General features: G+C 51.6%; 10 protein-coding genes across 10 annotated transcripts; 6 read left to right on the forward strand and 4 right to left on the reverse strand.

Annotated features, from left to right (window-relative positions):
• Window positions 1-376: 376 nt before the first annotated feature.
• Window positions 377-3,462, forward strand: BDV14DRAFT_40817 (putative protein kinase (Lkh1)). Its single transcript, XM_073776700.1, has 6 exons — window positions 377-1,830; window positions 1,881-1,959; window positions 2,010-2,357; window positions 2,405-2,867; window positions 2,914-3,001; window positions 3,049-3,462. The coding sequence occupies exons 1-6, from the start codon at window positions 1,009-1,011 to the stop codon at window positions 3,244-3,246; spliced, it is 1,998 nt and encodes a 665-aa protein (XP_073633225.1). The 5' UTR covers window positions 377-1,008; the 3' UTR covers window positions 3,247-3,462.
• Window positions 3,463-3,496: 34 nt separating this feature from the next.
• BDV14DRAFT_40826 (GNAT family N-acetyltransferase) lies at window positions 3,497-4,965 on the reverse strand. The gene has a single exon (XM_073776701.1). It carries the CDS (start codon window positions 4,785-4,787, stop codon window positions 3,942-3,944), a length of 846 nt encoding a protein of 281 aa, XP_073633226.1. The 5' UTR covers window positions 4,788-4,965; the 3' UTR covers window positions 3,497-3,941.
• A 539-nt stretch (window positions 4,966-5,504) lies between these two features.
• BDV14DRAFT_186707 (PHD finger domain protein) lies at window positions 5,505-7,776 on the reverse strand (the record flags this gene model as incomplete). The annotated part of the gene is made up of 2 exons (XM_073770855.1): window positions 5,505-5,691; window positions 5,744-7,776. 2 exons carry the CDS (start codon window positions 7,774-7,776, stop codon window positions 5,505-5,507), a joined length of 2,220 nt encoding a protein of 739 aa, XP_073633227.1.
• Window positions 7,777-10,099: 2,323 nt separating this feature from the next.
• Window positions 10,100-11,760, forward strand: BDV14DRAFT_40873 (DUF2293 domain-containing protein). The gene is made up of 3 exons (XM_073776702.1): window positions 10,100-10,732; window positions 10,864-10,986; window positions 11,139-11,760. The coding sequence occupies exons 1-3, from the start codon at window positions 10,373-10,375 to the stop codon at window positions 11,601-11,603; spliced, it is 948 nt and encodes a 315-aa protein (XP_073633228.1). The 5' UTR covers window positions 10,100-10,372; the 3' UTR covers window positions 11,604-11,760.
• Window positions 11,761-11,828: 68 nt separating this feature from the next.
• Window positions 11,829-12,547, reverse strand: BDV14DRAFT_162848 (uncharacterized protein). Its single transcript, XM_073766941.1, has one exon. The coding sequence runs from the start codon at window positions 12,469-12,471 to the stop codon at window positions 11,917-11,919; it is 555 nt and encodes a 184-aa protein (XP_073633229.1). The 5' UTR covers window positions 12,472-12,547; the 3' UTR covers window positions 11,829-11,916.
• A 660-nt stretch (window positions 12,548-13,207) lies between these two features.
• BDV14DRAFT_162850 (pseudouridine synthase PUS7) lies at window positions 13,208-15,609 on the forward strand. Its single transcript, XM_073766942.1, has 2 exons — window positions 13,208-13,441; window positions 13,492-15,609. The coding sequence occupies exons 1-2, from the start codon at window positions 13,233-13,235 to the stop codon at window positions 15,485-15,487; spliced, it is 2,205 nt and encodes a 734-aa protein (XP_073633230.1). The 5' UTR covers window positions 13,208-13,232; the 3' UTR covers window positions 15,488-15,609.
• Window positions 15,610-15,632: 23 nt separating this feature from the next.
• On the reverse strand, window positions 15,633-16,902 carry BDV14DRAFT_40929 (uncharacterized protein). Its single transcript, XM_073776703.1, has 2 exons — window positions 16,799-16,902; window positions 15,633-16,738 (listed from the first exon to the last, which is right to left on the reverse strand). Exon 2 carries the CDS (start codon window positions 16,717-16,719, stop codon window positions 15,727-15,729), a length of 993 nt encoding a protein of 330 aa, XP_073633231.1. The 5' UTR covers window positions 16,720-16,738; window positions 16,799-16,902; the 3' UTR covers window positions 15,633-15,726.
• Window positions 16,903-18,315: 1,413 nt separating this feature from the next.
• Window positions 18,316-19,592, forward strand: BDV14DRAFT_194971 (uncharacterized protein; the record flags this gene model as incomplete). Its single annotated transcript, XM_073772070.1, has 2 exons — window positions 18,316-18,417; window positions 18,474-19,592. 2 exons carry the CDS (start codon window positions 18,316-18,318, stop codon window positions 19,590-19,592), a joined length of 1,221 nt encoding a protein of 406 aa, XP_073633232.1.
• A 732-nt stretch (window positions 19,593-20,324) lies between these two features.
• Window positions 20,325-22,833, forward strand: BDV14DRAFT_40956 (elongation of very long chain fatty acids protein). The gene is made up of 2 exons (XM_073776704.1): window positions 20,325-21,383; window positions 21,433-22,833. Exons 1-2 carry the CDS (start codon window positions 20,595-20,597, stop codon window positions 22,234-22,236), a joined length of 1,593 nt encoding a protein of 530 aa, XP_073633233.1. The 5' UTR covers window positions 20,325-20,594; the 3' UTR covers window positions 22,237-22,833.
• A 1-nt stretch (window position 22,834) lies between these two features.
• Window positions 22,835-26,755, forward strand: BDV14DRAFT_40957 (glycoside hydrolase family 35 protein). Its single transcript, XM_073776705.1, has 6 exons — window positions 22,835-24,141; window positions 24,191-25,172; window positions 25,227-25,520; window positions 25,572-25,643; window positions 25,699-25,786; window positions 25,840-26,755. Exons 1-6 carry the CDS (start codon window positions 23,299-23,301, stop codon window positions 26,669-26,671), a joined length of 3,111 nt encoding a protein of 1,036 aa, XP_073633234.1. The 5' UTR covers window positions 22,835-23,298; the 3' UTR covers window positions 26,672-26,755.
• Window positions 26,756-26,802: the final 47 nt, after the last annotated feature.

The following is a 26,802-nucleotide window of genomic DNA, read 5'->3' on the forward strand; positions in this document are numbered from 1 at the left end:
TTTTACCTATGGGTCCTGGCTGTGAAATGCTACTAAGATGAGCCCTGCGGATCTACTCCGGCGTACGCGAGGGCTGCTGCGAACTTGCGACTCCGATTCAGACAATGTAATCAAAAAAGCACTGCCTATTTTCTAGGCTATTTTTTGATAGTCCACGCGGAGCGATAACTAAACCAACGACCCCTCGGTCATCGTATTTCGGCATTATTAATGTTGTTTCCGGGCGATCGCAGGTTGAATGACCAGGAGAAGGGGGTAAAACCACTACTGAAGAATTGATGAGGGCATCACCACATTCCTGTTGACTGAGTCCTTTGAACCTTCTATCAGGGCTTGCGCCTCACTGTAACTGTTCTGAAATACGCAGCGGTTTCCCAGTGGACGTGTGCCGAAACCATAACCGAATTAAACCTTGGGCCTCGTTTCTGTTGTTCTCGTGCGCCGTCCCAGTGCCAGACCATCATAGTGATCCCGTCTCGCCTCGTCACCCCCGGTAATACTAGAGAATACCTACCTATCGCGAACAAACAATCTCTTTGCCCACCACGCTACCTCTTTTTTTCTATCTTTGATCTTGGCTTATGATTCTCCATCCCTTAATGCACCCCAATCTGCGAAAAAGAAATAAGAGTTAGTGTGGAATTGTCATGTAGAGCTCATTTACCGGACGGACCGCATCTTTCTTGCCCCGACCGACCGCCTCGCCATCATCCCCACGCCTCTCTCACTTTCTTCGCTCCTTGCTCGTCACGTCTCTCTACTCACTTCGCCTGCTGCTTTCTCGCGGTGTTCTTGCTTTGCTTGAATTCACCGATCGAGTCCTTTCACCCAGTGACTCTGGGATCCTCGCGAGAATCCCCGGCTTTCCGGCCTGGCGTGTCGAGGGCGACAGCGGACGACCAGTGACGCTGAACGACCTCCTCTTTTCCTTCTTTCTTCTTCCACTGGTACATTTCCTCCTCCTCCCATTCCGCCGCTCGTACGACCGGACGGTTTTCCTAAACCATCATGTCTACGCCCTCAACTGCTACTGCGACACATCCCACGCATCACCAGCAGCACTACGGGTTCCCCCATCATCATCAGCCATACCTACCTACCCCATCGTATCCGACCACGTCCACTCCGCAACTGAACCCTCCTGTCTACCCCTACGCCGTTCCTACGACTTCCGCTGCCGTCCCGTACACTCAATCTCCGCAGACAACCGCCGCGGCTTCGACGCCTACAACTACCACTGCCATGCCGCAGACCTCGAAATCCGCTAGTATGGCAACGTCAACGCAGAACGGGAGACGGAAAAATCCGGACTGGAACGAGTTTTACAAAAACGGGATCCCTAAAGAGGTTATTGTCATCGATGACACCCCTCCACCCGACCACTCTGCTGCCGCGTCGCGTACTTACCCGGCGACATCTGCCGCTGCGGCCTCGAATACCAATGTCCCACAACCCGCGGGTAAGAGGCGACGCACCGGGATCGAGACGGCTTACGATCTTGGCTACTACGACCGACCATCCTTCTCTATAAACCCCCAACAGTATGGCGATGATCAGTCTACTGGCTCCCTTTCGACAGATCGCACCGCTTCGCTACACACCACTGCTCCTACATCAATATCCCAGGGCAGCTCCGGTACAAGTAATGGTGCCTATTACGAGGACGCCAATATCGGCCAGAAGCGAAAGCGGGTAGCAACACGAAAGTCCGTCCGCGATCAACAGAAGAAATTGGAGCAGGAGACGACGACCGACGCCTTTCTCAGCTACATCCCCCCTCCCAAGCCACCCATCAAGGCGAAGGATGTGCCTGTGCCTGTCGTTCGTTCTGTAAGTGCTAACACATCTTTTATCAGTTGATATCTTCTGACCATCAGCAGTATGCGAACAGGGGCGAGAAGGTTGATGATGACGATGGTCATTATATCGTCAATGCTAATACCCCGATTACAGATCGATGTGAGTATACGAGTTATCGAACCTTTCAGTGGGATGCTAATTTGGTCAAGACTCTATTATAAAACTTTTAGGGCAAGGAACCTTCGGCAAAGTTGTCGAAGCTTACGACAAGCAGCGGAAAACCCGTTGCGCCATTAAGATTATTCGCTCGATCCAGAAATACCGTGATGCGTCACGCATTGAGCTCCGAGTGCTCTCAACACTAGCATCCAACGATAAGAGCAACCGAAACAAATGTATCCACTTGAGGGATTGCTTCGATTACCGCAACCACATTTGCATCGTCACTGATCTTCTGGGCCAAAGTGTCTTTGACTTTCTCAAAGGCAACGGATTTGTTCCATTCCCCAGTAGTCAGATCCAGAACTTCGCTCGACAACTCTTCACCAGTGTTGCTTGTAAGTTTTCTCTTATATTACAATTTGACCTTGGCTCATTTTGACAGTCCTCCACGACCTCAACCTCATCCATACCGACTTGAAGCCCGAAAATATCCTCCTCGTCAAAAACGCATACCAAACCTTTACTTACAACCGCCACATTCCCTCCTCCTCTACCGCAATCTCACGGAACGCTCGTCAAAGACGGGTCTTGCTTGACAGCGAGATTCGTTTAATTGACTTTGGCTCTGCCACCTTTGACGATGAATATCATTCATCTGTTGTCTCGACGCGGCATTACCGAGCACCGGAAATTATACTCAACTTGGGCTGGAGCTTCCCTTGTGATATCTGGAGTATCGGATGCATCCTGGTCGAGTTCTTCACTGGTGATGCTCTCTTCCAGACACACGACAACCTCGAGCATCTTGCAATGATGGAGGCTGTCATTGGGGAGCGCATAGATCCGAAGCTGGTACGACAGGTGATGCAGGGTGGACGGAATGGCAACCAAAACCAAGCATCCAAGTAAGTTCTCCATCCCACAACTGCTGAGGCACTGCTGACCTTTTAGGTACTTCCTCCGAAACAAGCTCGATTATCCGAACGACGAAACAACACGGGCTTCGAAGAAGTACGTGCAAGCGATGAAGCGACTGACGGTATGTTTTCCATGTCATTGGCATAAATTCTCTGCTAATTCTATCAGGCATTCCTGCCAACAAACACCAAGTTCTACCGACTGTTCCTGGACCTGTTACAACGCATCTTCGTCTACGATCCAAAGCAGCGCATCACAGCCAAGGATGCCCTCAAGCACCCATGGTTCAAGGAGTCCATCACCGATGATGGAACCGAAGCTCTGAAGATTGGACACCAGTTGCAGCGAAACGGTCAGCAACGCTAATCAATGACCGTCGATTTCGGCTTCAGGACCAGTTTCTCGATTCAAAAGGGCGAAAGGGCGTTATTCCGGAGTTTGGCATTCTTCTTAATTTGCATTGGATATATATCACCGGTTGCCTGCGGACACCGGATCGTTATTGTGTATGGGTACATTTCCAGTTACGATGGCATCTTTTTGGATAATATGTATGGCAAGTGGCCTGATCCGAGTATATGGAGCTACTGGGTAGCCCACCGGGCTAAGGAGTTTGGCAAGTGAAGCAAGATCTCAGGGCCCGGGTATGGTATTATTTCGCCTCTACGGAGACGAATATGGATATGGGTATGGACATGGACATGGTTATTCTATTTTATTATAGTGTTTTGCACTGGGTCGGCCTTGATATTACAGGATGGGCATGTTTACTTCTTTCGTGATGTCTACGCATTGCTGATGCGTTTTACCTCTTTGACTTTGATTCTTATGGCGTGGCGGTATGGCAGGTTTACTTTCTGCATAGCCTTTATGGTAGATGCTATCGATCGGCTCGACTTGACGTTTCCTGTGCTTGTGACTACAACTGTTGTAGACGGTTCTATTATTGTATATATATCTTGTTGTTATACCCTTCATCTATGATTGTTCACGCTCGCGCTACCACTCTCTTATGCTTCATTTCCGCATTTCTTCTATGATTCCCCATTATATAGTCTATCCTACATCACCTCTTCCCTCCCAATCCGAAACTCAACAATCTCGTTCAGACCCCCTTCATCATCAAAGCCCTCATTAACCCTGCTAAACCCACACTTCTCCATAACCCTCAGGCTCGCAGCGTTGTCCTTCGCTACGATAGCATACACACCGTCTTGATCCTTGATTTCCTTGCTCTTCTGCTCGCCTTGCTTTTGTCCTTCCACGTCAATACCTCCCTCACCACCACCCTGAGTCTGAGTCTGAGTCGTAGACCGAGACCCCAGGAACTCAAACCACCACTCCACAATCCCCTTAACAGCCTCACTGGCATACCCTTTCCCCCAAGTCCGCGGAACAAACATGTACCCAAGCTCGAACTGCGAGTTTCCTGTCAATGGCGACTGGACAGTGCGGATACCGACGATGGCGATGATTTTGTCGGGCATAGCCACAGTTTCACCCCCCTCTGCTTTTGCCTTTGATTTTGCGTTTGCACTGGATACTTCTTCGACGTGGGAGAGTTCGCGGACAGCGAAAGAGATGCCTGTTTTGGTGATATTCTTCTCCGCATTCTCTTTCTCTTTCTCGCCCTCACTTTGACTGTCAGCGATTATCTCCCCTGTTTCAAGATCCAGAAGCGGCTCATCCGTCATCTTGCGAATCCAATTCTCTGTTTCGCGCAGGTTCTTGTCGATGGTCTTTTGGCGGGACCATTTCATGACGGAGGGGCTTGTGCGGAGATCGTGCAGGGCTTCTGTATCGCTTAAGACGAGGGGGGTGAATTGTAGTCTTGCGGTTTGGAATGCCATGCTTAATTGACTGGGAGATGATTTCTGATTTAATGGGGGCTGAGGTTGTGAAGGCATTGTGCTTAATTATCACCATGCTATTTTGTAGGTGTCTTCGTTTAGTTTAGTGCCCGTGGGAGGTATGCTGAGGTATTATGAGAGCAAGGAGACGAGTTGAACTGAAGAAGTTTTTATAATTCAATTGAAGTCTATGTTGAGATTTATATTGATTTCTAGGTAACTAGTTTCAGCCTGCTGGTCGAGTCATACTTGGTGGTATCCCGGCTGCGCCCTTCAATCAACATGCCTAGAAATCCGTCCCGCTCGTTAGTCTGTATACTAGTGAGTCATGGTACTGGTCACCCCAATCGTGAGAAAATGAGATTTTAGCCTGTGAGTTTTGGGATGGCTTGATCGTGGTAGTTTCGGCGAGAAGGAGCTTAGTATTGATTATCAAAATTTTGTTTGATCTTACAATGATCCATTCTAGATAGATACAGGTATCCTAGTAGCCTATCCTATCCTAACAATCCTATCCTTCTTATCCAGTCTGCGGACTATTACATAACAATTAATAGGAAATAAGTGGTAATTGCACAATTGCAACTCAAACATGAGTATGGGTATGGGTATGAGATACGGGTATGATGTCTAACATGGTGCACATGAACTTGAACAAAGGAGACCCAACAGCAAAGCGAAGGTGAAGAACATTACAAATGAATAGGAAATGGTATGGTCGAGTGATGACGCTAGTCGAAACATAACTCTATCGTAAAGGTACAGTATAGTTTTCTATCGGAAACGATAGGACTTGTGGGCGAGAGGTGAGGTCGGTGCGTGGCCGACGGTGCTGACGGGCACCCGTGCTCGGTTCTTGCGGGAGGGAGTTTGTGCGCAGAAGAGGCAGACGTAGACGGAGGGGAGGTTGGACCGTTCGAGGCCAACGCATTTTGTGTGCAACCAGTGACTGCATGATTCGCTGCACGAGGTTAGTATTGTTCAGTCGCCTTGAAGATGGTGGAAGGACATACCATTGGATCATGAGGTGGCCACCATTGTCCATAGAATTGCAGATGCATCTGGTGCCATTGCTGGGGTTACTGTACCGGTCGGTGCAGGGGGTTGCAAGGTCGGGGTCGGTGATGGTCGTAGGAGACGTATTGGCTTCTCTAGAATCCGAGTCGAGCTCTGCACCAGATCGGGGAGGGGATGATTGCAGCTGTGCCAAGGACTGCAAAGAGCGATTCGACCGAGAACCAAAGCTTGCAACAGTCTGCGACCTTGGGATCCGTCCTTTGTCTTGCAGAACTTTGCGGAGAGCATGTTGAGCATCGCCGGTGTCTTCCTCGACGTCAGCAATACTGCCAGGATTGGAAACGGCACTGCTATACGACAAGTCCGAATGGAGCATTGTAGACTGTCTCTTGGGTGTCCTCTTCCAGTCGTCTAGCGTGGCTTTCAGGGCTGGTCTCCTGGCTGGCCCGCGGGGAGCGGTAGCCCAGGGAGAGACACGGCCAGAGTGGGATGAGGTGTAAGAGCCCATTGAGGGTGGTCGAGAACCGGAATCACTGCGAGCGATAGCCGGCCTTCCAGCATCTGAGAATGCAAAAGAAGGGTTGCGACTAGAAGGAGGATACTCAGGGAATTCTGCCGAGTCATATTCACTCTCCGTAGCAGAGCCGTCCAGATCCATGCCACCAATTGGGTCCGTCAAGCCGGTTGAGGCCTCGAGAACCGGCTGCATCTCTGTCTTCGCCCTACCGTCCTTGCCAATCTTCAAGACCACTGATTGAGATCGTCGAGGAAGCCCACTGGCAAGCGAGGTGGATCGAGGCAGTGCTGCACGCATTGGCTTGATAGGTGAAGCCCTTCCCTTCGAGGGGCTCTTACGGATGCCACTGGCAGAGGACATTGTCCCATTAGACCCCGGGCGTGTTACTGCATTGACGGTGAAGCTGCGAATCAACCCGGGTCTGGTTTGCCGGGGGGTGTAGTCATCGTCCTCTTCGTATTCTGACAGGTGAGGGTTGACCCCCTGAGCACGCCGCAGCTCTTCCCGCCTGAACTCTTCTGTTTGATGGTGATATGGCTGACGTTGTCTTGGGAATAACCGTTTCTCGGGGGTAGGCTGGGGTCCGCCGAAGCGACGTGCGGGAGAGCTGAGGAACAAGGCAGGGTCATCTGCCTTTGGTAGAGGAAGTCGAGGCGAGGTAGAAAATGGGGCGGGAAACAGGGCAGCGTCGGTAGGGGCACCGGATGAGAGACCGTAAAGAGCGTTGTGGAATTCAGGAAGCTCCATACTTCCGTCGATGTGAGGTAATTGCGGGATGTGAGATTCTTGGCCATTCGTCGAGTTGGTGTTGAATGTATCGGCATTAGCAGAGTCGAACAGGTTGCCCTGGCCTCCAGATATGCCCAAATCTGCTGGCTGATCAAGTCCCTGATCCCAGAACAATTTTTGCTGTGGGAAGAAAGGAGACCCTGACGGGTTGATTGACCCCAGTCGGAAAGGATCCGGGGAGGATTGAAGGTCTCCAAACAACCGTGGGGATGTGCCCATCACCCGACTAGGAGTCTCCAGATGTCCCCCTGGCCGATGTCCTGTATTTCCCAACTCTTCGAACTCCGTCACCTTTGTCCTCGAAGCGCTGCTGGGCGGAGGGGTCTGCATGGAGGCAGCCGATTTGGTCGACTCGACGGTGCGAGAGCCATCCTCAACCGCTTCCTGTGGCTTGAACGGACGACGTTTCCTGACAGTCTCGACCTGAGAGCTCAATGATTTGGCATTGTTCAACTCCGGTGACCCTGGTTCCTGGGTCGTCTTTTGTGCGGGCAACCGAGGGGTGTTCAAGCCGAATCTTTGTGGAGTCTTCAAAAATTCAGGGCTAGAGGCATATGGATCGGAGGTGTCCCATGTAACGCGGGGGTCGAAGAAGCTGGATTCGAGTTTCGGAGTTTGAAAGGCAGCGTCACTGAAGAACGTTGTGGGAGGAGTCCTCGTGGGAGTCTGAGGTTCACCGTTTGGATAGCTGAAGCTAAAGAAAAAGGACGGCTCTATTAGCATTGTACTACTCATTCTGATAAAATTGCAATTTTTAAGAGAACGAAATGGAGTACAAATGTGAACCAGGTGAGAAAAAAGAGAAGGGAGCAGCCCGGCATTGAGCAGTTCGTTGGCCAAGGACCGATATTGTTTGACAACCAACATACCTGTGGATAGGCTGATCCCAACTCATGTCAGCAACGGTGTACTCCTAGCAACCATTCAAGTTAAGGTGCCAGGCAACCCTCTGATCGAAGGACGGACTGTGAGGAATGTTCGAGGGGCGGATCGGTAGGAGGGAGACGGCCGACGAATGTATGCCTCCACAGGGTCATTGAAGTTCAGGGAGCGGGCGTCGAGGCCGGGGAACAGGAAGCGAGAGGAGGAAGAGGGAGTACAAAGGAGGAGACGAGACCATTCAAATCATAGTCCTGTAAAACGAAGTTGGAGTTGAGCTGGGGAGGAAGTTGAGGATAGAGGGAGGGGGAGGGTCGAGGGATCGGTTGACAATGAGAGGAGGAACGACTCCTGGACAAAGGGAGGCCGAGTTCGTGCGAGGAATGCGTTTCTGGAGCCGCCTGGCTTCGGATTCCAGATCACTCAAAGGTCGCAGCAAGAAGAAGTAGAATCAATTCAAGAGAAAGAAGAGAAAGTGAAGAGAAATTTGTGTTTTCGTTTTCCTCAGTTTGTAAGATTTGGTAATAATTTGACGGTTTTGCTTTCCTTTACATCCGCAGATCCACTTCTGCGTCAAGTTTTAGACACGATCCAGGTTACTTATCGCATATGCAGGGTGCCAGGAGCAGGATTATTATATTTTCTAAAGTCGACCAAGGACCAAGGCAGGCTGGTCACGGCCAGTCCGAACGCCGCTACTCGCTAGAGTTGCTAGACTGAACTAGAGCCTGGAGGTGCCTGGTGGAGCAGCCGTGGTGCCTAATCTCGAGTCGCTCGTCAAAAGTATACCTGCTGCTGTGAATGGCTGGTGCAAGCTGAACCATGGTCCGGGATATCTCAAGACAAGCGCTGGCAGGGAGGAAGGCCTGGAAGGAATATCAAACGACACATATAGCCCCTTGAGGGTGATTGCCCGCAATAATTGGTTCCTGGAACAAGGAACAGCGGTGGTTTTCGTGGATCGGCTGGCTCCATCTGCGACCTGCCGCTGCTGAATTGCAAGTGCTGACTGCGAGCTGCCTGCCAACTTGCAGCTGCCGTGCCAACCTGAAAGGGGTTCCTGAGACCAGCACCTCTCAAACTGACACAGAGAATCAGAGATCCCAGACTCAGAGTTATGAAAACAGTAAAGAGCAACAGTTCATGAGTGAAGGTCATCGACAGAGTTCCAGGACAAACTCCTGATGACGATCGCAACACAAGGCGGGTTTAGTGCTGGATCTGGATCCCCTTCAGCTCCAGCCTCATCACTCTTGGGGTAATTGCGTCCACCCAATGACGACATTCCCCAGCTTCGAGATCGGGATCGCAAAACTGACAGCAAACGGATGCAGATGCAGTCTCTCTCTCTAGACTTCTACTGGAGATACCTTTGGGGTCCTGTTATACAATTGCATCCAATCTCGACTTCAGCGTTCTTCCTGACTCTGGTCTGCGATCTGGCCAGACATCGGACAAGGCGAGCTCCGCTAGTCCTTCATTTAAATCCATCCATCACACCCTCCGTTTCCTGTTGCAGTTAGCCGGCGCTCTCGCTGGAGCAATCACAGCTCTCGTTCAGGAGCACACAATCGTCGTCGTCTCGACAATCATGCTAATTCCGGTTCCCCTGCGATACAATTTGATACCCCGCCTTCCTAACAAGATCGAACTTTCGAAGTCAAAACTGGAGACATTGCAGATTGAGTTTTTACGCTCGAGGCTAAAATACGGACCTTCGAACTCAGGAACAGTCTACAGCTTCCTTATGCATATGAAAGTGGATAACGCGAACAACCCCTGCCAGGTAAGCCACATCGTCGGATCCTTTACCCAGCAAGTTGGCAGGTTGGCCCCGGCCTCGGCATGCACTTTGGACCGTCGGACGAGCAACCTTTGTTTCTGTTTGATATAGACTAGACTGCTCTCCCGAACTTATCGTTTGATGCTCCATCCGCATAATTGAGATTGCAATGCTACGTGCTGTGAGCTGTCGCCCTCGGCAGATATGGAGATCGGGCCACCCGGCCAATGGCTAAGCCACAGATCTCAGGCACAACTTGTACCTGAACGCCACACTACCCCACGTCTGACTCATCAAGATTTCATCCCCAATCTGAAGCCGAAAGTTATCAACAGGCCCGGCCTTCACTATTCAATTACACTCCATGGCTGGACTTTGGCCGTTACATGGGATTTTCAAAATATAGAATTCTTTCAATCATATTAACGTAGGGTGGCACGGTAGCCGGCACCTGGTACCTAAATTGCAATGAATGAGCTTTGTTCCAGACACTTCACCATACTCGACAAAAACAGCAGGACCAACAAAGCACTCAATCCACCCAAAGAATAGTCGTGGTTCCATTGCGCGAATTCTTCACCACAGCCAACTGTTATACTAAAATTCCTCTAAAGGCCATGATCCGTTCCTTCCTGGAAACCTCCCCTCCGCAACACCATGACGCCCACTGTTACTACCCGCAAACCCTTCTCTAATGCACCCCAGCGAGCTCGAAGAGCACCCAAGTTCCGCAAACACCAGAAGAAGAAGAACCCTGATCATATCCAAAAGCAGACTGCTCGGTCCTCGCCTCGATCGAAACTCGCCCAGGGACGTGGACGATTACTGGCGAAGCAAGCTGCGAAGCCGAGACACAAGCAGGCCCCAGCCATCAACACTACAAACAACAAGCCCACGCCTACGTCCAAGGTCCAAGACAAGGACATTGAGATTATCGAGGTCATGCCCAAGCCCAGCCCGCGAGCAGTGAAATACCAACTCGCAACACATTGGCCATCGTCAGAACCCTACGAAGTGGTATGTGATCTGTCCCCTATAGACAACAGCCAGATAACCCTTGCGTCAACCTCTGCGCAGTGTGCACCGCAGCCTGAACCTTACAGATGTCCCCCTACCTAGTCAAGATCCAAACACTAACTTTCCAACAGAACTGTCTTCAACGAGATCCGTTACCAGCAGGCTACATATTCGTCCCTAGAGGCGACGTCTACCTTACGAGGAACTGTCGAAGCAAGACAAAGGAGTCGCAAAAGCTCGTCTATAAAGTCTTTGTGAGTATTTCCTAAATCCAAACGGTCCGTCGTAGCTACCCCTTGACCCCTTCCACGGAAAGCCTAAACTAGTGCCTGTCATTTGTCATTGCCTTGGCCACTGTCACCCAGCAATTGAGAATCCACCCCCAGCTCACTAACACCATCCCCAGGACAACACCGGCAAAAAGGCTCACGGCATCCGTGTCCCCCACAACATCCTACACAAAGTCCAATTATCCGCAAAAGCCACCGCCTCAACCCGCGCCGCAGCCGTCGCCCTTCGCGACGAGAAAGACCTCGCTTCATCTCGCGCCCTCCTCCAACGCCAATTCCCGCTTATGCCAGACGATCAACTAGAGCACATCCTGCACCATGCGTATTTAAAGGGCTCAGGGAGAGTCGGACGGACTTCCACGACGTCGGATAGACATAAGGCTGTTCTTGCCGTTGAGGCACATATTAGGCATATGCATACGCCGTACGAGGCGCTCTTGAAGGAGGGGAAGGACAGGGAGGCTGCGAGGAAGGCGGTTTGGCCTGCTGTGCAGGCTGTTAGGGCTGCTTGGATGGGCGAGGGGCAGAAGGGGGAGGAGGGGAGGCCGAAGAGGCTTTCGTTGAGGAGTTCGAATGGTTAATATTTTCCTTCTAGGTGTCTTGGAGATCTGGTATTTGTGCTTTCTGCTTTTTGCTTGGAGTTTTTGGAGTATTTGGAGAACAGAATATTATGCATGAAACTGGAGGAAAGCGTTTTGTTTACTCATATTTCGATGTCACGATGAGAAAAAGAGCCATATGTTCATTTTAAAGAGGATAGTCTTGGATATGAATTGAAATTCAAACGAGAAAAAAGAAGTGATATTGAGCAACCTATTTCGCTATGCTACCAACGCCCGCTAATTCAAACCCTACTTGAAAATAATAGTATAATGAATCCACAAGCTCAGTAGCTCACCACCGACTTATCAACGCGGACGCCAACCACGCCCTCGCCGAAGGCTCACCCTCAGTTTCATCCCACCCACACTCAATCCAAGACTCACTATAGTTGTTTCCACTCGCGGCATACTCCCTCTCCCTCTCCTCCATCTCCCCCAACATCTCCTCGCCCGTCAAAACCTCCTGCACATACGTCAACTTGTCATACAGCGTGTTGTATATGGCGAATGGAGTCTCTCCATCAGTAAGGATCCTGATCAAAACACGACCATGACCATCCTTGAGGGGACCGTGCGAGTTGCAAAATTCCATGGTGCGCAGGCGTTTGGACACTTCTTCGACAATTGAATCGACGATTTCGAGTGCGGATGCTGTGCATTCGTAAGTGTGAGGAATATCGAGGAGGAGGTAGACCTGGTAGGGATCTTCGCTGCTGACGTCTAGGCCGTGGCGGCGGAGTCGCACTGAGTGCTCAGTGCGAACGGTTACGGAGTCTGATGAAGGGGAGATGACGGACTGACGACGGTTAGGGCCACTGGAGGGCATTGAACTTACCATAGCAGACATTTTGGAATGTTTGTAAGTAGTCTTCGAGTTGGGGTAGGTTCTTTTTGGCGATTGTAGTTGTTTTAAGCGAAATAAGTACACTGACAAAACAATTTGATAGACGAAGTGACGAGGGACATCAGGGAGGTACTTATAGCATGATCTGGAAATGCCGTGCAGTGGGTTAGTTTGATACAGGTAAAGGAATTTCACAGCTCGCTTTATCTCTTGTTCGGAGCATTCGGTGGACGTCATTGTCGCAATAAATGGGGTCGATCTGGAATTTGGTTCGTTGAGAAAGCATTCATTGATTGCTGTGCCTGGTCAAAGCCTGAGTACCGAATGTACTCCATTCAACAAGTCTGAGCTGAGGTATTTGATGTGACATCTGAGAATTGACAATTCTGAGTCACTTTGGAATTAACCATTAGAGTGGTTTGAGGATAAAACAGATATTTGTAGAGATAGGGAAGGTACGATGGTGGACGGGAGGGGGAGGGCTCAGTGCCGCGCCTTCCTGTCTTACTATGGTCATTATCTACAATCTCAGACATCCAAAGATAAAAATCTTACCTACCTAAGTATGGATATGACGCAAAACATGTATCAAGCCACGAGGGTCTCAGGTATGTTGGAAGAAGTGGTAGCCCGGGCTTTGAAGTATACTACCCAATGCGGGAATAGGGCATAGGGCTACCGATTATCAAGCTATCGGAGATTTTCTAGCTTCGCGGGCAAGCTCCGCCGCAACCAGAGACATTCATCGCCAACTTTTCGTCGCAATGGATATCCCCGACATAATCGAGCCGCCGCAGAAGCGCGCCAAGACAGAAGATGCGCCCAAGACCGACGAGGTCGTCGTCTCCGCGCCCGAAGTCCCTGCGCAGCCCCAGACCGAGACCGAAGATCAGCTGGCGAAGGAGCTCGAGGTTGGAATTACGGAATTCGTGAGCGCCGATAATGAGGGGTTTGCCGGAATCCTGAAGAAAAGGTATTATTACCTGTTCGTGGCTTAAGTGCGCGCGCTAATTAGGCTTCTAGGTACACCGATTTCCTCGTCAACGAAATCCTACCGAACGGCAAGGTCTTGCATTTGCAGAGCAAGAGGGTGCCAAATGCAAACAAGGATGATGATACACCCGCGCAGGCACAGGAAAAGCCGCAAGTGGAGAAGTCAGAGGAGAAGCCCAAGGAGACCGAGACCCCTGCGGAAGAGTTCCGATTGACGGATGAGGACAAGACGCTTCTAGATGAACTCTTCGGCGAACAACATGTTCTGAGAATGGTGTCGCTACACAAAAAAGCCCTAGAAAACCTAAAGGCGAAGCCCAGCGATCTGGGAAGACTGAACACCATTGTGGTCAATGACCGTGACCAGCGCATCAAGATGCACCAGGCAATCCGTCGGATTTTCAGTTCGCAGCTCGAGTCCACAACCGACAGCGAGGGGATGATGGTTATCTCGGTTGCTCCAAACCGCAACAAGAAAAATGTGCAGGGTGGTGGACGCGGTGGCGGAGGCGGCCGTGACAGAGGGCGCGTGAACTGGGACGAACTAGGAGGACAATACCTGCACTTTACGATTCACAAGGAAAACAAGGATACCATGGAGGTCATCTCGTTCATTGCTCGGACGCTGAAGATGAACCCCAAGAGCTTCCAATTTGCCGGTACCAAAGACCGTCGGGGAGTAACAGTGCAAAGAGCATGCGCACATCGCTTGCAGGCACACCGCCTGGCTAGTCTGAACAAGACGCTGCGCAATGCTGTTGTCGGAGACTTTGAGTATCAGCCACATGGTCTTGAGCTTGGAGACCTCTATGGAAACGAGTTCGTCATCACTCTGCGCGAGTGCGATATCCCCGGCGTGAACCCCGGAGACCGCGAGACTGCCGTAACAAAGGCAAAGGAACTCGCAAATACAGCACTCAAGAACCTCCATCAAAGGGGCTACTTCAATTACTATGGCCTGCAGCGTTTCGGAACGTTTGCGACACGTACCGACACAGTTGGCGTCAAGATCCTTCAAGACGACTACAAAGGTGCTTGCGACGCTATCCTCGACTTCAGCCCGCACGTCCTTGCCGCCGCCCAGGCAGGCCAAGCCGCCACGACCAACATCAGCTCAGAAGACAAGGCGCGCGCAGAGTCAATTCACATCTTTCAGACGACCGGCCGAGTAACCGACGCCCTTGAGAAGATGCCCCGCAAGTTCACCGCGGAATCCAATATTATCCGTCATCTCGGCCGTTCGAAGAACGACCACCTCGGTGCCCTGCAGAACATCCCTCGCAACCTTCGCCTCATGTATGTTCACGCATACCAGTCGCTCGTCTGGAATCTTGCGGTCGGTGAACGCTGGCGTCTGTACGGCGACAAAGTCGTAGAGGGCGACCTCGTTCTTATTCATGAACACCGCGACAAGGACGGATCAGCCTCTGCCACTCCGGCGCAACCGACTGAAACCGCAACCGTCGACGCAGACGGAGAAGTCATCATCACCCCCTCAGCTGGCGACAGCGCCTACTCTGCGGAGGACACATTCACGCGCGCTCGCGCACTCACAGCCGACGAAGCCGCCAGCGGCAAATACAACGTCTTCGACATTGTCCTGCCTCTACCGGGCTTCGACGTCCTCTACCCACCAAATAAGATGACAGATTGGTACAAAGAATTCATGGCTAGTCCTCGCGGCGGTGGTCTCGACCCATACAACATGCGCAGAAAATGGCGGGATGTGAGTCTGAGTGGAAGCTACCGCAAGGTACTTAGCCGGATGGAGGGTGGCGAGGGTGCCTCATCAGTTGACGTGCGGCTATACGAGAAGGATGATGAGCAGTTCGTCAAGACGGATCTGGAGGTTCTGAACGACAATGGAGATGCCAAGATGGATGATGCCGGTGCTTCTGCTGGTGATAAGATTGCTATCATTTTCAAGTTCCAGCTTGGGTCCAGCCAGTATGCCACTATGGCCTTGAGGGAGTTGATGAGGGGCAAGGATAAGACTTACAAGCCTGATTTTGGAGGTGGGCGGTAATGGCCACCCGTAGCTGTCAACAGTCTAGCTACGGTATGCGTCCACGACACACTAACATAAGATACCTACCTACGTATCTGTATATATAAACATTCATGACCATTTACAGCCATAATAACCCGAAAAGCAAGACCTGCTCATTCGAAAGGATATCAAGAGCCAAGTAGCCAGATACATTAGACATAATACGTAAAATCTATACCATACAAAGAAAAACACCCAAGCTAATAAAAGAACGATCACGTCCTATTCCTCCTTCTATTCTCATCGCCATCATTCTCATCCTCAAAGCTCGAAACACTAGACATATCATCATCCCTCACACCCCTCGACCTCATCATCGCCTCCCGATCATTAATATCACTAATATCAGACATCGCGTCGTCATCCGGATGCGAGAAGGGGGACCGCGGGCGCCCATCGGCTCCTACGGCTGTGATTCCCGCTGCGGCTGCTGCCTCAGCGCGCTCGGTAGATGTTCGCCAGTCGAGGTTCATACCGCGCGTTGCGTTTGCGTCCGCACTAGGGTTCGCAGGCATACTCGTATCTGTCACCGCAACACCAACGGGGATCTCAGTCCCTGAAGGATGAGGAGGTTGGATCTCGATATCGTTTGCTGGGACGGAGCGGTGCGCGATTGGTTCGGGGGTTGGGACGGGCGCAATGTGGGTGTGTGAGGATGGTAAGAAGGCTGATGAGGATGTTTCGAGGTTTGGTGTTGATATGACTGGTATTGCGCCGCGGGGTCTATTGTTGCGGCGGCGGCGACGGCGAAGGATGAAGAATATTATTGCTGCTAGGATTGCGGCGCCGACGATAGATACTGGGACTGCGATGGCGATTTTGGTGTTTGTGCTTAGACCGCCGCCGCCGCCGCCGCCGCCGCCTCCTCCTTCATCGCTGTCTCCATCTCCGTCTGGGTTGGGGTCGTTGGAGGTGGAGTCGGATTCGGTTGATGAGGTAGCGGTTTGTGAGGAGAATGTTGAGGTTTGGGTTGAGGATGATAAGATCGCTGGGTCTGTGGCTGTGGCGCTTTCGGTTGTTGACGGGTTGTTCATGGCTGTTGCTGTGTTGTAGCCTTCGGTAGTCGATGTGCTCCAGTTACTAATGTCGTTGTAATTTGTGGTTTGGTAGCCGTCGGCACCCCCATAGTCACCTTCGCCCGAGTCATAGTTGGGATCATTGTTGGCCTCCATCTCTGAAATAAAAGAGAGAATCTCAGGCAGTCCCATGTATTTGTGAAGCAGGTATCTGATGATTTGGTTAGTATGGCACGATGTATACAACATGGTGAGCAAGGAGGAGTAGTACAAGTTTTTTTACCCCCACCCAGCAGATGTAAAATTTCCTGAGAGTCTTGGTTCCCTACTCCGCTCTTCCATGCAGAATGATGAAGGGTCCAATTATAGTAATTGTGTCGGGCAGGCAGTCGTATTCGGATTTCGGGCAGACTGCTGATAGCCCTTTGCGCCCAGTCAGAACGAAGGCCGAATGAACTGACAAGGATGGGGGAAAGAGGAGAGAAAAGGAAAAAAAAGATCAGAAGAAAAGGACGACTGGTGAGATTGAAAAAGAGAAAGAAGAGTAGGAAGCACCTTGAGCACAGCTGACATGGCGCAGCGGCTCCAACAAGTAGATGGGCCAACTCGGGTATAGCCCGTTGCTAGTATACACTGCTAAATCCCTATAGTGGGCACGGCTGAACCGCTGAACACGAAGCAGCGTCAGCATCAGCATGGAGGGGCCCGGCCGTTGTACAGAACCATAGCGGTAAGATGTCTATGTCTCCTCATCTTCTTTATCTCAGTCATTTGTCATTCGACGAGAATGGCTGCGATCCCTGCTCTTCGGCCGTAGTGTAGCTACTAAGCGCCAACGGCATCTTCGTGAAACAAGACGTGTCGCTCTCAGAGAAAATCCGCTTTGTTTCAAGAGACTAACGAGGCTGTGTTGATCGACCCGCAAGCTCGCAGCTCTCCCTTTTCAAGGAGCATCGGCCGTTCGTGAAGGAATTTAGCCTGGGTTGAGCATGGTGCGGATTCGCCCTAATGGAGTCACAGCCCTGCTGTTGCGTGGCCGTCAGTCGTCAGTCAGATCATGGTAGCTTGGGGGCCAATCCTCGAGGCGCATGTCTCCACGTTGATCAGTGGGATAAATATGGTTTATGGACTGCGAGATTGCATTATTCATTAACGGTTCAAGTGTATGCCATCAAGCAGTGATGGTGAGAGGAGTCATTGTTTGAGAGACAAAGAGCCGCAGTCTCGTCCAACGGATTAAGGCTCGGCAATCTGCTGCCTCAGGCATTAACACTAATGAACAATGCCTATTGCCTAGAGAGGTATAGTGACATAGACTGGGGCCACTACTGTCTTTATTCTAAACTCAACCAACATCCCAAAGATCTGAATTTAGAACCTGCTCGGAATTATCAAGTAGGCCCATACGTGGACGGGTACCTGGTAACTTGATGCGCAGCCTCGTCCACTTGTATGGTCCGCTTTATGCTTAGATGTCACGCGTTGCTGACAGCACGAAGAACATGAGAAAACTGAGTTGGCAGATGATAGAATCAATCACACAGAGATTGGAATAGTCTATTCAAGAGCTGTCTACTTCTCTGCACCGACTCACCATCCAGTAATTGGCAAATATCAAAACAATTTGAATGCCCGACGCGCGGCTTGGCTCGCAATGGCATTTCCGGCTAAGCCGCATTCGGCTCTTGCGGGGAACCTTATGATGACATTTGGTCGGCCTCAACATTTCCCGACCTTCCTTCTCAATACCCTTCTTATCAGCTTGCGAACCCGCCCTCCACCTGCACAATGAGCGGATTCAAGGGGATTATGAAAGATGGCTGGCACCCGAAAGGCCGAGAAGGGAAGAAGGAAAGTTGGCGCAACGATTTCAAAGGCGTCAACCAGGTGGTGAGTTCAAAGTCCTTCAGCTTATCGCATACGGTCATCGCTGACGTTCCGCACAGGCAGGATGGATGGGCAAAGGAAAGGACCCAAGAGATGAGGAAAGAGAAAATCACGTCTCTCGGCCTTTTGAGTCGCTCAAGGATCCGTCCTCTTTCGGCCCACCTCCTAAACATGTCAAGTACCACGGTGCTGCGGCCCTGCCGAATGAGACTACCCCGGACCGAAGCGGATGGGGTGCACCATTGAGCCAGTCCCAGATCAATCAACAGTACCAACAGAAACAACAGGAAGAGGATGAAGAGAGGCGACAAGCAGAAGAAGCAGAGGAGGCTGCGAATCGGCCTCCAGTGCCATATCGCGCTAACCGAACAGGCCTCGAAACCAGCCATCTTCCACCACCTCCAGTTCGCCGGGCAGGCACAGGTACAGAATCAAGACCTCCAGCTCCGAGCCCTAGACCGCAACCCAGTGCTCCGCCTAGGGTCCCACCTCGTGTACCACCTCGAACAAACACCTCCACACCGGCCTCTCACACACCCTCTTCCCCCCCTGCATATTCACCTAGCCCACCGGCGAGGGAACAGCCACAGGATGAATACATCAACCAAGCCGCCGTGTCGCGACTCGGTCAAGCGGGTGTATCTGTTCCAGGTCTTGGTATTGGAAACAGGCCCTCGAACCCGACGTCGCCGTCAAGGGGGTACAACCAGGCGCCGGTCAACGAACTACAGAGTCGATTCGCTCAGATGAGAACCAGCTTTACGTCAACCCCGCCTGCACCTACGCCAACTGCACAAGAGCCCCAGTCACCAGCTACCTCCGGCTCGAATGTTGCAAAGGCAAAGTCCGCATACAGCGATTTCCGCGCGAAGCACAATGATTCGATCGACTCTGGAAGACAGAAGCTCAATGGACTCAATCAGAAGTACGGGATAACCGAACGAATCAACAGCGCTTTGGACGGCAAGTCGGCAAGCTCGGAGCAGGCACCTCCCATCCCCCCGCATCCAAACCTGAGTCGTACAAACACAACCTCTAGCACAGACACCGCGTCTCTGGCCCAGAGAAAGGCGCCTCCACCGCCGCCGCCGCAAAAGAAGGCTGGGCTACGGTCAACGCCTGTCAATACGGGGTCACCGGCGCCACCTCCACTTCCGATGGGGACTAAACCTCGTTGAGCATATTCTAGGTTTATTCTGTAAATCTAAGTACATTGGCGGCGTTTGTATCTATGACTGCAATATTTAGCGTGATTGATTCAATAGTGCTCCATACACAGCTTCTCAACAATAAACGCCAAGAAATAATGCAAGGAGTGGTAGAAGAGGTCACGTGGAGATAGCGCAGCATTTGTTGACCCTCTGGAGTCTGGCCCGTATCGTAGGCCTAGGCTAAGATTAATTCCTCTTGTTATGGTTCAACATATGGGAATTCAAATGCATGGGAAACATAGCGCTTATTCCCGCATCCTGACGACCTTAAAAATTGGGTCTGATAGTAGTGGTGACTCGAGTCAGGAAGGCACCGAGCGAACGGTCAACGGAGCACCCCACGCAAGTCACGTCAAGTCAAAACGCGTGGACCGAGTCCGACTCCACGGCCAGAGCCAGCAAGGCGCGCGGTTCCGGCTGGAGCCATGACGCTGAGCCATTGGTCGCAAAGCGGAAGCTTCTCGCGTGAGAGTCATCAATACGTCAGGAGTTGTACCTCCTACTCAGAGAGGAGGCGATATTCTTCAGCTCCAAATTCACTGATCAGGTTAAGAACATCGGTTATCTAACGAACCCAAGAGTTGGCGACTCGGACAGTGTTCACAGGCAGCAGGGATTAACTGTGATGTGCATTGTTGGGCCCGGCGTGCCGAGGTCGCGACTCTTCGTATCAGCAACTTCCCCCAACAAAATTATGCACTGGCTCCACTGCGAAAATCACAGCGAGTTATAGTATCAGGATTATTTCATCGCGCTCTTGGGACCTCACGCCGCGACTCTTTAAATTGATATTCTAGCCTCCTGTCGCCCGCCTGCAATATCTTCTTTCGCGCTGGGCCCCCTGATTCTGTTGCTCTACTTTAACTGCGCCTTTTGTGTTTGCCTGTTCCTTATCGCCTTGTGACAAGGTATTTTTCATCCACACATTATTCTCTATTTACAGCTCAAGTGCCTCAATCGCAATTCGCAATGTACGATCTCGCCCTGGATGCAGGGTTGGGCCCGGCCATTGTGCGACTCGGTTTGCCTCCAGCTTCGTTGGTCAAACTCCGCCCGGACGACCTACCCACCACCGTCCCTGCGCCGCATCTCGAAGAGCCGACATGGTACCAGCCATTCAACATCCCCACGGGTCTTTACAACCAGCTTCTCGATGTTCGCGTACCAATCACCATTGCTAGCGTCTACGCTGTGACCGTTGTCATAACCAACCGTATCAACAAGAGCCGCGGATACAAACCGTATGCGTTCAGCCAAACGAAAGCGTTCAAGACATTCGTCATTCTGCACAATGTTTTCCTCGCCGTCTACTCTGCTTGGACATTTTTGGGGATGGTGCACGCCTTCCGCACTATTTGGCCGTCGTGGGAGGAAACCGGTCTTGTCGGCGTTGTTGATACGCTGTGCAAGTGTAACGGTCCCCGGGGATACGGAAATGCGGCGACCTACAACAGCACGGTGAACCAATGGTCGATCTCAAACCCTGAGTACAAGTTGGCTGAGGGTGGTGTTCCCGATCCGACGGATGTTGGTCGTTTGTGGAACGGTGGTCTGGCTTTCCTTGGCTGGATCTTCTACCTCTCAAAGTTCTACGAAGTACTTGATACCGCGATCATTCTTGCCAAGGGAAAGAAGAGCTCGACTTTGCAGACCTACCACCACGCCGGTGCCATGATGTGCATGTGGGCTGGCATTCGCTATGTTGCGCCTCCCATCTGGATCTTTACTCTCGTCAACTCCGCGATTCACGCAATGATGGTATGAACCAATTCAGTTTGTCTCGATAATCTTTGCTAATTGGTATTAGTACACCTACTATACCTTGACTGCTCTCCGCATTCGCGTTCCAGGCGTTGTCAAGCGCTCCTTGACCAGCATGCAGATCACCCAATTCATCTTTGGATCGGCGATGGCTGCTTCGTACTTGTTCGTCTACTACACTCTCCCGCCAATCCGCACCACGCCTTCTGTCTACACTGGTGCCGGAGCCGCAGCGGCCTCTGGATTGTCTTGGATCAAGCAATTTGCTTTCCGCGCGGCTGGTGCTGAAGGTATTGCCGAGAACGTGGGCCACCCCGGAAACAACGAAGCTCCTCGCGAGATCGTTCAGCCCGGACCTATGGTCTCCTGCATGGACACTTCTGGACAAGGCTTTGCTATCTTACTCAACGTCGCCTACCTCTTCCCCCTGACCTACCTTTTCGCCCGCTTCTTCGTTCGTTCTTACCTTTACCGCAAGGAACCCGGCACCCAGCCTACACAGCTTGAGGCAGCTGAGAAAGCCGGTCTTGATGCTCTGAAGGGCGTGAGCCGAGAGATCCAGAAGGCGGCTGAGCTGAGCGGCGAAACTAGCGAGACGACTGAAGACGAGGCTGCTGCCAAGTCTCGCGCGACCCGGAAACTCCAAATGACCGCTGAGAACTCTCCCATTCGCACCCGCTCTGGTGCTTCCAAGAAGGCGCGCGCAGCCGAGCAGTCCGAGCAGGGTTTCTCTCCCGTTCCCGCCGGCAAGGGAGCCAAGGCGGCCAGCAGGGAAGAAGTACAAGCTCCTGGCGCTAACGCTGAGGTCAAGACTTCCAATCCCTTCGGAGTTTTGAACAATTCTGCTTAGATCTGACACGGTTGGTCAGTCTATGTTTGCCACTACCAGGACGACATTTCAATGGTAGTTGCAGGCTTAGGTTGCTACGCTTCCACCTCTTTTCTATACCCGCGGCTCGACCCCAATATCAGCCATCATAACAACTTTCCGCAACGAGTTCTATGAACTCAAACACGACAAAGTACGTTTGACAAACCTCCACTGAGGATTGAGTTGGACTCAATCTTTATTGGCCCGTCGCGCACTGGCGTGTGCGTGCAATCCGGCCATCCAACAGCATGATTTAACGTGTCCTGTTACCACGCCTTTCTTTCAATTACCCTGTACAAAAAAGCGAGACGGTTATTCTTTGATGGTTTCTGGTCCTGTACATATTTGCATGGAGTTTTTGAGGGCTGGGTCTGGGTCTGCTTTTAAGCTCCGTCCTGGCGTCTCAGTTGCTATTATTGTTATTTTGCAAAGGATAAAAGGATGTAACTAGCTTTATTCTAATAGAGCAGGCGGGGATCCCGGAGTTGGTTCTAGTCATAATGCGGATATTCATTACCTGCTTTGAGAACAACAGCTCGCTCAAACGTAGATCTGTAGGTATAAGCCGGGGTCTCCTAAGAAGGGATCATACGAGTCAATATCCGGAAATAGCCTTTTACCTGTTAATGCGACGTCATGTGACGTATTTTGGTGTTTGTTTACCCATAAGGTAACTCCCCTCTTCTTAATCTCTTCTCCGTCGGAGATTCACCAAACTAGCTTGACCATTCCACCTTGGCTTCTAACCCGGTCGACGGAACAAAGCAATCCGATCTGCCAGTTGAATGGAGGAGAATTTGTCTCCACGCTGTATGTGATCCACTGGCCAATATGGACCAGATTAGACTGGCAATGCGCAATGACATGATCGTCTCTCCGCATCCCCACTCCGCGTCTTCGGATTGGGGATGAGCTTCATATTGCCAGAGTGCGGAGAGGCTTGGTTTGTGCTCGGACTGAGGGAGCTCAGCCGGCTTTATTAAACCACCGAGCATAAATTCAGGAGCAGGTACCTCGCTTGTAATAAGATGCTGCTCACGAATGACTCTCGATCTATTGTCAACCCATTCTTCGACAATGGCGCGACTCGTCTCCCGGCTACTCATCTTCTTCCTAGGAAGCCTCCAATTCCTCACAGCAGCAGCCCAAAACAATTCCGCATCCGAATGGCCTCTCCATGACAATGGGCTAAGCAAGGTTGTCCAATGGGACCATTACAGCTTCTACGTCCACGGCCAGCGCTTCTTTCTCTTCTCAGGCGAATTCCACTACTGGCGCATCCCTGTCCCCGCACTATGGCGCGACGTTCTGGAAAAAGTCAAGGCGCTGGGATTCACGGGTTTCGCATTCTACTCGAGCTGGGCTTACCATGCTCCTAATAATCAGACTGTCGACTTTGAGACAGGTGCACGGAACATTAAGCCTATCTTTGACCTTGCGGAGGAACTGGGGATGTACATCATTGTTAGACCCGGGCCCTATGTAAACGCAGAGGCTAGTGCGGGCGGATACCCGCTTTGGCTTACGACGGGGGCGTATGGGTCTACCAGGAATGACGATCCTAGGTATACGGAGGCTTGGGAGCCGTATTTCGCCGAGGTCTCTGAGATTACGAGTCGGCACCAGGTTACCGATGGGCACTATACACTTTGCTACCAGATCGAGAATGAGTATGGGCAGCAATGGATCGGGGATCCGGTCGATAGGGACCTCAATCAGACGGCGGCCGCTTACATGGAGTTGCTGCAGGCGTCTGCTCTTGCGAACGGGATTACTGTGCCTTTGACTGCCAACGACCCTAACATGAGGACAAAGTCTTGGGGTAATGATTGGTCGAATGCCGATGGTAATGTTGATGTCGTTGGTTTGGACTCGTATCCTTCTGTGAGTGTCATATTTTGTTGAAAGGAGATGACATAAACTAATTGATCAGTGCTGGAGCTGCGACGTCAGTGTTTGCACAGGAACAAACGGAGAATACGTTCCCTACCAGGTTCTGGAGTATTACGACTACTTCCAAGAAGTCCAACCAACGATGCCGTTCTTCATGCCCGAATTTCAAGGCGGTTCTTACAACCCATGGGATGGTCCTGAGGGTGGCTGCCCCGAGGACACCGGTGCCGACTTCGCCAACCTATTCTACAGGTGGAACATCGCCTCGCGGTCAACAGCAATCAGTCTATACATGGTCTTTGGAGGAACAAACTGGGGTGGTATCGCAGCGCCTGTCACTGCAACAAGCTATGACTACTCTGCTCCTATCTCAGAAGACCGATCAATTGGGTCCAAGTATTATGAGACGAAGCTGCTAGCCTTGTTCACGCGAGCAGCGAGAGATCTGACCGTGACCGATCGTCTCGGAAACGGAACACAGTACACATCCAATGCAGCCGTCAGCGCGACCGAGCTACGGAACCCCGAGACAAACGCCGCCTTTTACGTTACAAACCACGAAGACACTACTGTTGGAACTGACGAGTTGTTCAGACTTCACGCCGATACATCCCAGGGCCCTCTCACCATCCCAAGACACGGCGGAGCCATTAGACTCAACGGGCATCAGTCGAAGATTATTGTGACTGACTTCAGCATTGGCTCTGAGACGCTCTTATACTCCACAGCTGAGGTACTTACCTATGAGATCTTTGACGGAAAGCCAACTCTCGCGCTCTGGCTGCCTGCAGGCGAATCAGGCGAGTTCGCTATTAAGGGCGCAAAGTCCGGATCAGCGGCATCACCGGTGCGGTTCAACCAGGGTAACAGCACCTTGACTGTTGGATATAATCAGACCGAGGGCATTAACGTCGTGGAGCTCGACAACGACGTGCGGGTGCTTCTGCTTGATAGGCAGGCGGCGTATACGTTCTGGGCTCCTGCGTTGGCGACTGATCCTCTTGTTCCTGAGGGTGAAAGTGGTACGTCCTGATAAGTCTACTTGCCTAGTCGACTTTTACTAAACCTTGTCACAGTCCTTGTTAGCGGTCCTTACCTCGTCCGACATGCCGACCTCTCGGGCTCCACTCTAGCCCTACGAGGCGACTCTGGTGGCGAAACAACGTTAGAGGTCTTTGCTCCGCAGAAGGTGAAGAAGGTGACATGGAACGGCAAGGACCTGAACGTTTCCAAAACCTCGCACGGAAGTCTCAAGGCCGATCTAGCTGCTCCTCCTACTATTGAATTGCCGCCTCTCAGCAGATGGAAGGTCAGCGACAGCCTGCCAGAGCGGTTTGCAGACTATGACGATTCAGGCAAGGCTTGGGTTGGTGAGTTGTTCGTACCGGCCATTGTAGGATCGAGGTGTTGATGAATCGCAGAGGCAAACCACATGACGACCCCGAATCCCAATAAGCCGGCTACACTCCCTGTCCTGTATGCGAACGAATACGGTACGTCTTCATTCTCCCTCTCTCAAATAAGATGAGGAACTCTAACAAAAATCAGGATTCCACAACGGCGTCCGCCTATGGCGCGGCTACTTCACTGACGCCGCCACAGGCGTCTTCCTCAATGTCCAAGGTGGCTATGCATTGTACGGACCCAACCTCTAACCTTGATTCAACCCCATGCTAACCTAATCCAAAGTGGCTGGTCTGCCTGGCTAAACGGGTACTTCCTGGGCTCACACATTGGCAACGCCTCAATCGATCAAGCAAATGCAACTCTAACCTTCCCACCACACGCCCTATCCAATGACAAAACCGAAAGTGTCCTCTTAGTCGTCCACGATGACACAGGGCACGACCAAACAACCGGTGTTTTGAACCCAAGGGGTATAACAGAAGCCCGCCTTCTCTCCTTGGATAACTCTACAACACCAGAATTCAGTCAATGGCGCGTCGCAGGCGGCGCAGGAGGCGAGTCAGACCTTGACCCCGTGCGCGGCGTATATAACGAAGACGGACTACACGCTGAGCGCGTAGGATGGCATCTCCCTGGATTCGACGATAGCGCGTGGGACTCTACCAACGAGCTCTCATTCAACGGTGCAACGGTGAAGTTCTTCCGCACTGTTATATCGCCACTCGATATCCCCGAGGGAGTGGACGTTTCAATATCGTTCGTTTTCTCGACGCCTTCTTCAAATACAACCACCATCAGCAGCACCGGAACAAACGCGACAACGACAGAGAGTAAGAGCGCCTTCCGCGCCCAACTCTTCGTAAACGGCTACCAGTACGGACGGTATAATCCCTCTGTCGGGAACCAAGTCGTTTACCCCGTTCCACCTGGTATATTAGATTACAATGGTGAAAACACGATCGGGATTGCGGTCTGGGCGCAGACTGAGGCTGGGGCGGAATTGGATGTGGATTGGAGGGTTGAGTATGTATTGGGGAGTTCGTTGGATGTGAAGAGTTTGGATGTGGAGGGGTTGAGGCCCGGTTGGGATGAGGGAAGGTTGGAGTATGCGTAGGCCACCTCTCTCGTCTTCATGAGCCTTGTGGGTCGGAGTGAATGAGTCAAATGGAAAAACCAATGTCTTGATATCTTCAAGTATGCTATTCCAAGACCTCATAGCCCAGTAGATCCGTTTGTCTTATGCGA

Source organism: Aspergillus stella-maris (assembly GCF_047715825.1).
Source record: "Aspergillus stella-maris strain CBS 113639 unplaced genomic scaffold BDV14scaffold_2, whole genome shotgun sequence".
NCBI classification, from domain to species: Eukaryota; Fungi; Ascomycota; class Eurotiomycetes; order Eurotiales; family Aspergillaceae; genus Aspergillus; species Aspergillus stella-maris.

What these genes read in the sequence shown, in the direction of transcription:
- BDV14DRAFT_40817 (XM_073776700.1), top strand. Translation starts at nt 1,009, where the DNA reads ATGTCTACGCCCTCAACTGCTACTGCGACACATCCCACGCATCACCAG. An exon ending in TACCCCGATTACAGATCGAT is followed by an intron (nt 1,960 to 2,009) that starts GTGAGTATACGA and finishes AATTTGGTCAAG; the next exon opens with ACTCTATTATAAAACTTTTA. An exon ending in ACTCTTCACCAGTGTTGCTT is followed by an intron (nt 2,358 to 2,404) that starts GTAAGTTTTCTC and finishes TCATTTTGACAG; the next exon opens with TCCTCCACGACCTCAACCTC.
- BDV14DRAFT_40957 (XM_073776705.1), top strand. Translation starts at nt 23,299, where the DNA reads ATGACTCTCGATCTATTGTCAACCCATTCTTCGACAATGGCGCGACTC. An exon ending in TGTTCCTGAGGGTGAAAGTG is followed by an intron (nt 25,173 to 25,226) that starts GTACGTCCTGAT and finishes ACCTTGTCACAG; the next exon opens with TCCTTGTTAGCGGTCCTTAC. An exon ending in CCTGTATGCGAACGAATACG is followed by an intron (nt 25,644 to 25,698) that starts GTACGTCTTCAT and finishes AACAAAAATCAG; the next exon opens with GATTCCACAACGGCGTCCGC.
- BDV14DRAFT_162848 (XM_073766941.1), bottom strand. Translation starts at nt 12,471, where the DNA reads ATGTCTGCTATGGTAAGTTCAATGCCCTCCAGTGGCCCTAACCGTCGT.
- BDV14DRAFT_40929 (XM_073776703.1), bottom strand. Translation starts at nt 16,719, where the DNA reads ATGGGACTGCCTGAGATTCTCTCTTTTATTTCAGAGATGGAGGCCAAC.
- BDV14DRAFT_40873 (XM_073776702.1), top strand. Translation starts at nt 10,373, where the DNA reads ATGACGCCCACTGTTACTACCCGCAAACCCTTCTCTAATGCACCCCAG. An exon ending in CGTCAGAACCCTACGAAGTG is followed by an intron (nt 10,733 to 10,863) that starts GTATGTGATCTG and finishes ACTTTCCAACAG; the next exon opens with AACTGTCTTCAACGAGATCC. An exon ending in AGCTCGTCTATAAAGTCTTT is followed by an intron (nt 10,987 to 11,138) that starts GTGAGTATTTCC and finishes CACCATCCCCAG; the next exon opens with GACAACACCGGCAAAAAGGC.
- BDV14DRAFT_162850 (XM_073766942.1), top strand. Translation starts at nt 13,233, where the DNA reads ATGGATATCCCCGACATAATCGAGCCGCCGCAGAAGCGCGCCAAGACA. An exon ending in GCCGGAATCCTGAAGAAAAG is followed by an intron (nt 13,442 to 13,491) that starts GTATTATTACCT and finishes TTAGGCTTCTAG; the next exon opens with GTACACCGATTTCCTCGTCA.
- BDV14DRAFT_40956 (XM_073776704.1), top strand. Translation starts at nt 20,595, where the DNA reads ATGTACGATCTCGCCCTGGATGCAGGGTTGGGCCCGGCCATTGTGCGA. An exon ending in CCGCGATTCACGCAATGATG is followed by an intron (nt 21,384 to 21,432) that starts GTATGAACCAAT and finishes AATTGGTATTAG; the next exon opens with TACACCTACTATACCTTGAC.
- BDV14DRAFT_40826 (XM_073776701.1), bottom strand. Translation starts at nt 4,787, where the DNA reads ATGCCTTCACAACCTCAGCCCCCATTAAATCAGAAATCATCTCCCAGT.